The following is a 12,348-nucleotide window of genomic DNA, read 5'->3' as shown; positions in this document are numbered from 1 at the left end:
CTCTGAGATACACTCCCTTTAAGTTGTAGATGGTCCATTAACTAACATGGCCAATCACTTTTGATAGACATCACATCCATGAATTTGTCTAATACTTTTTTTAAAAAAAAATCTACTGAGCTTAGTGGTCATCACGATTTCTTGAGGCAGAGAATGCACTGTCCGTATGAAATATTTTCCTTTGTCTGCCTTGAAATCAGTATCAATTGATTTCACTGTATGAACTGAAGCTATATTGTTATAAAGAGGGTCACATCTCTATCCATTATTTCCATGTGCTTCACAATGCCATAAACCTTTATCACCCCACTCCACTTTGCAGCATGAGCCTAGGCATCTCTGTTCTAAAGTTAAGTCTCCCTGAGTTCAATAGGACTGACATGCAAATTAAGTGTATAGAATTTCAGCTTTAAGTGGCAGTCCTATATACTTTTTACCTGGAAGTATGATCCACTAAACTCAGGGATAACTACTTTGGAAGAGACATGAAAATTTAATGTCAGCCCCCAATAACAAGAGTTTTCTGGGTGATGAACAAAGTAAAAACAAAATTTAAATATAACAATTACAATGGGACAAATTAAGGAGCAGCAAATAAGTGTAAAATCAAAATGAAGCAGAAATCAATAGGTTGTTGTTGTTGGTTTTTTTTTTAAAAAAACACCCTGCATCAGTGATAAATTGGAACTGAGACCAACAATAAAAAATAAAATAAAAATTACACAATCATGCTAAAACCAGAGATTTAAAAGACCTGGGAAAATACAAAGGTATTTTTCCCTAGCACCGAAGAGACATCAGGTACCTGGTACACCTCTCTGGTGAGGGACATTTCACAACTGAGGGACCACTGCAGGAAAAAAAAAAAACCTCTTTTCTCCCACAGCCAGCTGGTGGAGGCAGTTAGAGAAAGGCCTCAGCTGAGCATCTAAAACAGCCTCCCCCTGACCTGGTGCTCTGTAAATGCTTTTGAATTCCAAGTACCATCAGCCCCATCCAGCCAATGATCAAGAATGATGGAAGCTGTAGTCCAGCAACATCTGGAGGGTGATGGTTTGAGAAGACTGATTTCAAGGCTCAACAAGTACATATGGAATTGTGTGATTTATTAGTCAATGTATTTCAAAACTATGATTACTTCAACTTTTCCTTGTATGGAGTTTATTGCATTCCTTTGATAATCCTGGTGGGATGACCAGTATTCCAGATGTGGTTGTGCCATAAATGTGTACAAAGCATTAAGACACTGGCTGATATTGGCCCCTTCCTAAATAATTTCTGACATAGAATTTGCCCTTTTCATTGCTACTGCACAGGAAAGTGACGTTTTCAGTAAATTATTCAAGTGTTTACCACATGCATATGATAATGAAACTGGTGCACACATTGTTTCCCCATTCTGTATATAACAACAACAACAACAACAATTTATTATTTGTACCCTGCCCATCTGGCTGGGTTTCCCCAGCCACTCTGGGTGGCTTCCAACAAAGATTAAAAATACATTTAAATGCCATACATTAAAAACTTCCCTAAACAGGGCTGCCTGTATATAGCAAATCTCATACGTGAAATAAAACCCTTTTAACAGTTAAATATTTTCCCTACCCCAAATTATCTCTGCACAGCAAAAATGTCAAGTATGAAGCTTTAAGCACCTGAAATTATGGTGTGCAGCAAAATAAACAGATCGTGTTTTTGATAACAAAAAGCCACTTAACAGGGTCACAGATTTCACTCCGCTTCTCAGCACGGACACTTTTATCTACATGGAAGTATTTCAGGGAAACAGAGCTTTGTAAACAAAAGTGCATCACTGGGAAGAATGGGCATGAAGCTGTTGAAGTGAAGTGAGAGGTATGTTAAAAGAGGCTCTTATAACTGTTGTTGATCTCTGTGGAAGATGAGTTCTCGGGAATGTCAGACCCTCCAAATGCAAAAGCAGCAGTAAAAAAAGGAAAAAAAATAGCTTTAAGTAGCTATCATTTCTGTAAGCTAGAGAACAGGAAGTTAGTTTTGCTTAAAAACACTCTAATCTTTTACTCTTACAGACTGATGGCATTACCTGTGTCACATAATAAGCACCATGAGACTTGGCATTTAGAAAGCGTATTGCTTCTTCAAAGTGCTTTAAAGTAATGGTTAGGTATTCCCCTAGGTCTACCTGCGACAAATATCAGGGAATTAGAAACAACTTTGCTCTGCGTTTGGGAGGGAGAAAGGAATGCAGACAGCAAATGCCAGTCTTATCATTATTAATTTATTATTATTTATTAAATTAGTATATTGCCCTTCATCCGAAAACCATAAAAATACAAAATAAGAACACAAATTAGGTTAAAAAAAAGCAATAACAAAAACAAACCAATAACCCTCCCCCCAACATATTTAAAAGCACATGGAGTGTTAATCAGCCAAGGTGGTGTTAAACAGAAACATTTTCACATGGTGCCTAAGGAGAGGCAATGAAGGCACCAGGTAAGCCTTCCTGGGGAGAGGATTCCACAAACGGGGAGTCGCTGCAGAAAAGGCCCTTTCTCGTGTTGCCATCTTCCAGAAACGTTGTGGAGGAAGCACACAAAGAAAGGCCTCAGATGATGATTGCAGGGTCTGGGATGGTTCATATGAGGAGAGGCCGTCCTTGAGATATTGAGGTCCTAGGCCATTTAAGGCTTTATAGATCAAGACCAGCAATTTGAATTAGGCCCAGAAACTAATTGGCAGCCATGCAATCAGGTCAGGATTGGTTTTGAATGCTCAAACTGTCTTGCCCTGGTGAGCAATGCTGAATTTGTGTTGTATAGATATATTGCATCTAATAATTGGACCCATTACTAAAAATAAAGAGCCTAGTGACACCTTGAATGCTAACAAATTCATTATGGCTTAACCTTATGTGGGACTAGAATCCATTTCACCAGATGCTTCAAGTGTAATCCTCAGCTGGCAGGTTACAAGAAGTACAGTTCTGTCACCTATGGCTTGAACTGCAATAATGGTTTCCTATCTTATTACATATGTCAATTAACTTGCTAATGCCAGGATGTTTGTTTTACCATCAGTTACTGCCATTGTGTATGCTTAACCGCTCTGATTTTGTACATATTGCTTCCATGCAATTGTTGCAGACTGTATTTCCCCCCATTTAATTTCCATTACTGTTTTCACTCCCCCCCCCCGGTACATCCACATAAACTTGTCACCTGATAATAACAATTTGCTCATCGAAATGTTAAAATGCGTACAGTATATAAATCTTCCTAAAACGTGACTTGGCATAAAAAGACAAGAACAGCAATAGATCCATCCTGCAATTGATTACTACAGAGAATTCAGACCATGTTGCTGCCAAATGCTTGCATACTAGTGCTTTTCCTCTCCTCCTCTCCTTGTTGTACATTGTCTGGCTTACGGCCATTCTTCTGACTTTCAATGCAGTTGCAGCACCAGCCTTTCACATGCAGGCTGGCCAAAGCACCACTGGCAAAAGGAGTTAGTCCACCATGGGACAACTGACATGGCCTGGTAAAGCTTTATCTTTCTGCATTGCTTTATCCCAAATTTCTCGGTGGTGTTGTCAGGTGAGCCATCGTGTAGGCAAAAATAAAGAAAGACTTCTCCTGGCCCTAATTTCCACCCCCCTCCTATTCCAGGATGTTTGAGCTGTTAAGGCAGGGGTGTCAAACTCAAATTCATCGGGGGCCGCATCAGCAGTTTGGTCACCCTCAAAGGGCCGGTTGTATCTGTAGGACTCTTTATTATCATAAATTATTGTCACTGCATTCAATTATGACTGTTTTTTTGTAATAATGTAAGTAATAATGTCGCGCGTGCGCACTCCGTCGCTGGGCTCCTGCCGCTTCCGCAGCGACTTTGCGAGCCCTCTGAGTGAAAATGCGGCTTGGGGGGCTGCCGCGCGCGATCGGCAGCTGCCCCCAAGCCGCCTTTTCATCCGGCGGGCTCGCAGCATCGCCGCTGATAGCGGCAGCAGAGCGACAGCAGCGGCGGGAGCCCAGCGACGGAGTGCGCACGCGCAACATTTTGCGCATGCACACTCAGTCCTGACGTTGCGTCGTGACATCACGATGCCCCGCCCCCAGGGGGGTGCCTCCCTCTGCCCCTGCGGCCGGCGGCGGCTACACGGGCCACATGATGAGGTCTGGCGGGCCGGATTCGGCCCTCGGGCCTTGTGTTTGACACCCGTGTGTTAAGGGACCTGCCCACCTTGCGCATAGCTGTCAACCCTCCCTGCTGTTTCCCAATGCTATAATAAGGGAATTTCCCGCAAAAAAAGGGAAAGGTTGATGTAACGGATCTGCCCTTAGGCAGGGTATGGTCAGGAGCCCCAGCGTGTTAGGAGTTAACATACACTCTATGTGACTGGCAGCTCGCTCACAGGAGGCGGGACTTTTCGCCCTTTAAAAGGAGGGAACGGCAGTTGGTCATGGGGGAGAAAGAGGGAGTGAGTGGTGACTGAGGGAGAGAAGGTTAGAGACCAGGATAGTGGTGGGTAGGTTAGGCTAGGTTGAAGGTTTAGTATGTTATACTGAATAGAAAACCTTTTATGCCGTTATGAAACTACGTTTAAACATTTTATTCTCTGAAACTGTTATGCTCTAAAAAGAAAATAAAGACTAGTTTTGTTGCTATAAGTCAGTCGTCGTCAATTTTTGGGTCCAGTGGGTTATAAACTGCTCATGAAGAAGTGAACCCAGGGAAGAGTCCAAACTGTCCTGCTGGGTGTTAGTTTGTGTCTTAGGGGTTTCACTCAGGAGGGGCTGGTGGGCTGAAACATTGTGTAATGCCACTGAGTTGCTAAAAGGGTTTAGCAGACTGATACAGTGAGGGATCTAGAGAGGGAGACCCTGAGGCTGTAGGCAAAAAGGTGTTTAACCCCTGAAGCCCAGAGCAAGGATTATAAACGGCCGCGGCAGCTGGACAAAGAAACTCCAGTTACTAAGACACTCCTATTTTATAACTACGAGGGAGTGAACTTCATTGATGGACCTCCGAGGGACAGGTGGGGTGGCTAATTAGTCTGACCCGGAACACCTGAGCAAATAAAAATAAAAATAAATAAACTTAGTAACAGGGGAGGGGAGTGTGAAAGGGAGGTACGTTGCAGTTGACAGCTATGTTTGGCAGATTCCTGTCCAGCTACATGTAACGCTCCAAAGACAGCACAGGAAGGGTTGTCTTTAGGTTCTCATGCCCATGCTGTTATAGTGGATAACAATAAACCACAAGCTATCATTGGGGATGCCCACTCTTACTGACTATGAATTCCTCCAGAACACATCACTAATACATATCAGGTTGTGAGAAGCATGAGAGGATCACTGGAAACACCAAAGGAATCTGCAGAGTTCTATTCTTCCGATTCCTCCATTCTTTCCCGTTTCTGGGCTTTGCTTTCCAAAATGCCATTTCATTCCACGTGTTGCTGGTAACTGTTGCCAAAGCAAAGTTAGCACAATATCACATGTCATAAACCTGTACCGGTCCAAGGGCCTGTTCTCTTGCCGGTGCAGCAGCCAAAAGGATTGAGCCATGAGAACTTTTTCCCAATATATAACATTCGTTATTCAGAAAAAAGTTCACCTTGGTCAATGGGAGAGATATTTCCGACAGTGATAAATCACTGGACTCCCAGGCATGAAAAGTCTCTGTATTTTTCAGTTCCTCTTCCAACACTCTGACCTTCAAAGGTCCCAAACCTCCAGATAATTTAATAGCTGTTAAAATAAGGTTAAGAAAAAGGGGAAGGTCATATAAGAAGAAAACTAAGTATAACCTAGTATGGGGATGGGGTGGAGGGAAGTGGAACACTAAAAAAAATCAGCGCTGTAACTGATGTCCAGTTACTACATCATCACTGAGAAATATTAAATAAAATTCTGCTTGTATGGACTAAATGCAAGAATTTTAAAACTAAGTAGATAAGGAGATCCCTGCTAGATTGGGACAAAGGCCCATCTAGTCTACTATCCTGTTCTCAACCTGGCCAACCAGATGCCTGTAGGAAGCCTGCAAGCAACACCTGAGTGCTCAGGCACTCTTCCATGTGTGATACCCAGCAGCTGGCCTTGTGAGGGATGCCATACCCCCTTACCAGCTCTGACAGTGGAGGTAGAACTTTACTAAGATGGCTAGTAGCTATGAAAGACTCCCCGGTTTTAGGAGAAGGTAAAGAACTTTGTTTACTTTTAGCCTCACATACTTAACCTGAACTACAAGTAGAAATAAAATGGGTAAAACGCATACCCCACAAGTGTTTATTTTGAGAGCACAGCAGCCATTTTGGTAACTGTGATCCTGTGCAAACCCTCCCTCCCCAAAATACTTTTTTCCCAGGGCTGTGATCTAGAGTGGCACCCTAAACACACGTTTTTGGGCCCTTAAAAAGCACATTTTTGTGGGGGAGGGAGGAACAGTGGCATGAAATCACGTCAACCCAAATAGATGCTGTGCTCTAGTGATCAAAAATGGGAAGGTGGTGTCCTGGATTTTGGCTTTGAAGTGTTGGGAGGGTATGTAATCAACAGATTAGGATTGCATCACACAGGAACATAGCAACTGGGGGGGGCAGTGGGGGGCAGTTCGTGGGCAATTGCCAAACAGGAAGCTTTCAAAACAACTCTTGTGTGTATACAGCTACTGTACAGGTATATTTAAACTCTCTGGCTTATGGCCTTGATTAACTGCTGAGCTAGCTAAGTCACAGTGAATCTTACTCAACAGCCCTTATTTTGTATCTCAAATTCTCCATCATCAGTCCAAGATAGTAGAATTAAACAGACGGGAGTTTTGGTTTTTTTTAAATGAAGATTACACTGGTCCAGAGCAACTAAAGAACTACTTAAAAACACAGCAGGCAAATACAATCAGTGACAGCAAGCATTAATCCCACCCCCACCCCAAAATCAATATATAGAAAGCACATCCCACTGAGGATCCATAGCTTTCATTAGGTTGATCGCTGAACAGCATTCACTTGACCTGAGTTGGACAACAGCTAAGGGTTAATATGACAAAAGCAAAATAGCATTTTACCTTTAGAATATGGGCTGCCTGTGTGACACTACGATCTCATAAATACAAGAGTCTTGATCGGGTTTGTGCTTTTTTTATTACCTCACTATTTGTAAGAAATGCAATAAGGAATGAATGATGGGCAAAATAATTGACTATTAACCTTCAACACTACAAACAAATTGCAAATATGACCCTAGAATCCAAACTGGGAAGTGGATCATTGTGTGGCTTTCTTGTTGCTGTGGGTGACCTGGTTTCCTGGAGAATGTAACCATTGCTCAGAGGTGACACTCATTTTCAATCCGTTTATGGATTTATAAGGGACAGAATTTATTACATCTCAAAGAATCTGTTTTAAATCTTGTACTGATTTGAATAATACGCAATGAAGATCTGTCTTTGTTTCCCCCTCTCCCAATGTACTGTAATATATATAGATTAATTGCAGTCTTATAACATACACACACACACACACACACACACACACACATAAGGTGGTTAATGCTGCAATCCTTACTCTCCTGGAAATAAGCTCCAATGAAGTCAATAAAACTAACTTCACAGTAAATATGTACACAGCATGCTTTGTGGCAGGGATGGGGAATCTGTGGCCCTCAAAATATTGCTGAACTCCAGCTCTCATCAACCCCATCCAGCTTGGCCAATGGCCAGGAATAAAATGCAATCCAGCAACATCTGGAGGACCACAGATTCCCAATCCCTTTCGCAAGGAATGGTAAATGGTTGCTCAAATACTCAACAAGATATCTCTCTGAACTACTCCCTTCCTTGTACTATGGCTTTGTCATATCTGTTATTTCCTTGATGACCAACCTGATACAGAAAAACAGAAATCAACACAGGGCATAATCCTATGGAGGTCTTGCACAGCTGCAGTTCAAGAGAACTCGCCCAGAAGATATTCCTGGTGGATTGTGCCGCATAAGATCGACCTGTCTCCTACTGCATCACCCTTAATGGCATCCAAAATCCACTGCCAATGAAGTCACTTCATTTTGACTCATAGTACAGTTACTCCTGGCAATTAATTAGTCATCTGGAGTTATTGTATCACAAGAGACCAGCAGGCCTCAAAGGTTTCCAAGACAATATGCAAGACAATGAACACTATCTAAATGCCAGCCTGTCCAACACCATCCCCATAGTGCAAAATAATTGATTCTTTATTCTGGCATTTTTCACCCCCATGTTCAGCACACCAACTCTCACAACAACCTGCAAACTTTAGAAACACAATTGACATGAAAATAAACAGAATGCATAGCAGCCAATGAGTGACTGGCTGTGTTTAAGATGGCAAAAGTGTGTATGATTTCTTTACCTAGGCAGTCCAAGCCTATACAGTATAAGTTTGCTCAGAAGTAAGTACCAATGCTGAGTCCAACAGCAGTTATCCTCATTTTAGTGTGTGTAGGATTGTAGCCTTCATAATTAACTGAAGTTGTCCAGGAAGAGCTCACTATGAGCTGTCACTTCAAGCCACTGCAGGATTCAGTCAGTACAACCCAGGCTCAAACTGGCATGTCTGCCATGTGGAGAATCTCCACTTAGATCTAGACAAAGCAAATGTGGCAGTTCTGCACTGGGTCCTTGCTTTGTACACATTAAATACACATTCTTCTAATGCAGTGAAGAAGGCAATCTTTGAATAGTATCCTTTTGACAGTGCCTTTCAGAAAAAAACTAAAGAAGTCAATAACAATGATGAGCAGCTCTGTCTGCATAGCAGCACGCTGGTTTAGATATCCAGGATATTTGAGAAATTATTTTAACGGGCTTTCTGAACAACAGTGCGACAATGCAGCCTTCCAAATGCACTATTCAAAATGACAGTAAACAAACTGTGAAGTAAAAATAATAATAATAACAATCATGGCCTTGTTACTAAGCACCACAGCTTAGGCTTCAGATCCTAATGAAGCAAGCACCCAGTGTCCACAGAACACATACTTCTCTGGGAGAAAGAAACACTCCCACTGAAGAATTGCAGTTTGGATGGAGAAATCAAATAAAGCAATAGCTCCGCTGACTGACAGCAAAAGAAACAGCTATACAATGCACATCAGTGTTCTTCAGTTAATTCTAATGCACTTGGAACAAAACAAGAAAGGCTATCATGTGTTACGATAATGACTCTGAAGAAGGTGTAAATTGCTGCTAAAGCAGCTTGAAGGAGATCTCACCACTATATTGCCAGGAGAAGAAAGAGGAGCTTCTTTTAACCAAAACGGAAAGCTCTTTATCTTTTTGCTGCTTGAGGAAAGAGGAAAAGGGAGACAAAGACGTTTATCGGGCACTTTTCAGAATGCGAATACAGGACCGCAACATGAACCTCTGCCAAACAGAACCTTGTGCTTTGGCTGCGGTAAAGCAAGGTGCACCAGCTGAAGCGTCTTCCATCACACTACTAAGAGGTGATGTCTGTCAAATCTCCTCCTGTTACATGGCTGGTGCAGCAAAAGGAAAACACCTTAGGTCAGGAGTCGACAACCCAAACAGGCAACTCAATTCTCTTGAGGTGTTCTGGTACTATAGCAACCAGATGTTCCTTCTACTTAGTCAGACTGTCTTGCTGAGCTGCTGTTGTTGCTTATGCAGCACTATTTGTACTACTATAGCTTATGAATAATATATCCAAAGTTTTCTACAGGATGGGTTGGGAAATGGTGTTTTCTATACATTACCGTTTTGCTGGACATAGAAAACACCTGTGTTGAAAATGAGTGTGTGAACTACAGTGCAGGTATTGTTCACACCATCAGAATCTCAAGCAGGCAACCATCAGAATGCACATAACCTCTGTGTAAGAAAACCAGAATGTGTGAAAGAACCATTGCTCTGAGTCAGTCAGCTACAGCAGGCAGTGATGTCTCCCTTACTTCCAATTAGCTGAACCCCAAGACCTAACAGAAATGCACCCTGGCAGCTAGAACATGAGACCAAAGCTAGGTGAGAATCCAAAGCAGAAACACGGGTTGTTTAAACCCCACTGCACTTGCTTTATGCACCACACTCCAAAGAATTCACAGGTGTTTTGGTGAGACTGCCTTAAGCAATGGCAAAGCTACCATCCTCATTACAGTGTCAAACACTATCTCATTACTATGACAGGGACAATTAACACTTTGGTCATGCTACTAACATCTAATGTGCAAAGAAAGGGTATTCCCAGACAGGTGTTAATGGTGTGAACAGCACTCCTCACACATGCAGGTATTTTGCAGCACCCACATGATGTCACTGGCATCAAAATGTACATATCAGTCCATATCTCACCCCCCAACTTCATTTACGGTAATTAAAATTGTCCCTTTCTGGGGAAAATCCAGTAAGTAAAAAAATACCTGTTCCCAATTACCCATTTGCAATATTAGGCCCCTGTATGGAAACATGCCAAGAGTACTTCAGACAGAAATGCTGTGGGCTGTTGTTTTTTGCTGAGGTCATGAGTGATGAAATAAAGAAATTCTGACTTTTTTTGCAGGGGAAATCCCCCCCGACCCCCGGAAATATGCATTTGTCATACCCGTAGTGTGGTAATTGTGGAGGGGTCTCGGAGCCGTCCATCTTCATCTTTGAGATTGTAGCCCTCTGGTCTTTTGTCGCGTTCACTCACTTTCCATAGCTTCACAGTTTTATCTAGAAGACAACGGGAATACCCAATTGACATTTTTTTCTAAGCCAGATCGAATGCTATTGAATAACGATACATTTAATATTCCACAATATTTTCTTTTATTTGTCATTTATGCAGCTCATTATATGTAGACAGGGTTTGTTTGTTTTTTGTATCATTTTAGTCTCAAAACAACAGTAATTCAGATGGGAAACTGTAGTTGCCAGTTAACGACTTGCTCAGGGTCACCAAGGGAATCCATGACTAAGGAAATCTAGGATCGCAGACTCGGCTCCAATGCAGTTTTCACACCATACCCTCTGCAGGTAGCATGATCAGGTTTCATTCTTGCTCAAATCAATGATCAGAAACGACACAGAAACTTTTATGAGTCAAAAAGTGGAGGAACGGACTATGAACCTGAAGCAGGAGCATATTCAGGGTCAGCCCCACAAGGACAACTTTCCTTTAACTCCACTGCAGAAGACTCAGAAAGGATTGAGGTTCCCCTATTCAATCGCAGCAGGAGATTACTGGAGAAGGCTAATGCACGGCTTCCCCATCCCCTACAGGGACCAAATATAGAGGGTGCTGCAAATCCATAAAATGTTGCTACTCATATAGCCGCTGTCCCCTTAAACTTCTTTCTGTTTAGATAATTAAAAGTAACCCACACAAGATGCCTATGCAGAATTTTCCTTTCTATATATTTAGACATAGCCAGTGGTCCAAGAAACTGTTGTGACTTTTCAGACTAAAGTAGGTCAAATGGAAGATTTTTAATGTTTATACCCTGACCTAGTAATGGTGGCCTAAACCATGCATTTCTCTCAATAACTGGTCTTGGTGCAGTGAGGCATTTGATCTTATTTCAATATAGCAGGGGGAAAGCGCAGCCTTATGTAAAATTAAGAAGGGGTAATTACAAGTTTGGCCAAACTGCGGGAGGCAGTGAAGGATAGGCGTGCCTGGCGTGCTCTGGTCCATGGGGTCACGAAGAGTCGGACACGACTGAACAACAACAACAAATTACAAGGATTTCTTCTCTGATCGCATGCTGAAGAAACACATGCCACCAGTTTTTCCTGCCAATTTGGCAAAAGGAAATAACAACATTCATGACTGTGCAGCCTATCTATCATGTTTGAATATTTCAAGCAAATTTTGAACCAGTAAGCCACAAAGGTATCGGTAGATTCCAGTGTCTCGCCTGCAAAAGGTTGCTGATTGTAATCTGGTCTCTGCACATTGCATATGTCAAGCTGAATGAATTTTACTTTGGCACAGGTTGAGGGAACAGCTTAGACAAGAAAACTAGCATGCACAATATCCTATAAAAGCAATTTAGAGTTACATGAAAGCTAACTGCTTTAGCTGAGCTTTGATTGCAACAGATTACATTGCAAGTCCAAAGGGTGACAAAGTACAAACTAGAAAGGAGCCCAATCATGTCCGTAATTTACTCAAAAGTCAGTTTCAACTCCCTCCTCCCAGTGAAAGGAATAAAATCTGACGTTTTATCATCGACACTGAATCTGCGCTGAATTCCACAATTGCCAGCTTGCCTGTCAGGTGGATATTTCCATTGGCTTCATCATTTTGTTGTCATCCCATTTATCGTTGTGCCATGAAGTCCTTCAGGGAAAGAGCCTCAGGAACATGTGGCTTTTATTCTG

General features: G+C 42.1%; 1 protein-coding gene across 3 annotated transcripts in view; it reads right to left on the bottom strand.

Moving 5' to 3' along the window:
• Positions 1-12,348, bottom strand: part of PPP2R2B (protein phosphatase 2 regulatory subunit Bbeta) — a 241,500-nt gene that overhangs the window by 59,364 nt on the left and 169,788 nt on the right. For all 3 annotated transcript variants that reach the window (XM_033139986.1, XM_033139988.1, XM_033139989.1), the window contains one exon: positions 10,583-10,695. In XM_033139986.1, the coding sequence (XP_032995877.1) occupies positions 10,583-10,695 (113 nt within the window). The remainder of the gene's footprint in view (positions 1-10,582; positions 10,696-12,348) is intronic.

Source organism: Lacerta agilis, chromosome 2 (genome assembly GCF_009819535.1).
Source record: "Lacerta agilis isolate rLacAgi1 chromosome 2, rLacAgi1.pri, whole genome shotgun sequence".
In the NCBI taxonomy this organism is placed as follows: Eukaryota; Metazoa; Chordata; class Lepidosauria; order Squamata; family Lacertidae; genus Lacerta; species Lacerta agilis.
Note: the sequence above shows the minus strand (reverse complement) of the source record. Positions and strands in the feature narration are given on the sequence as shown.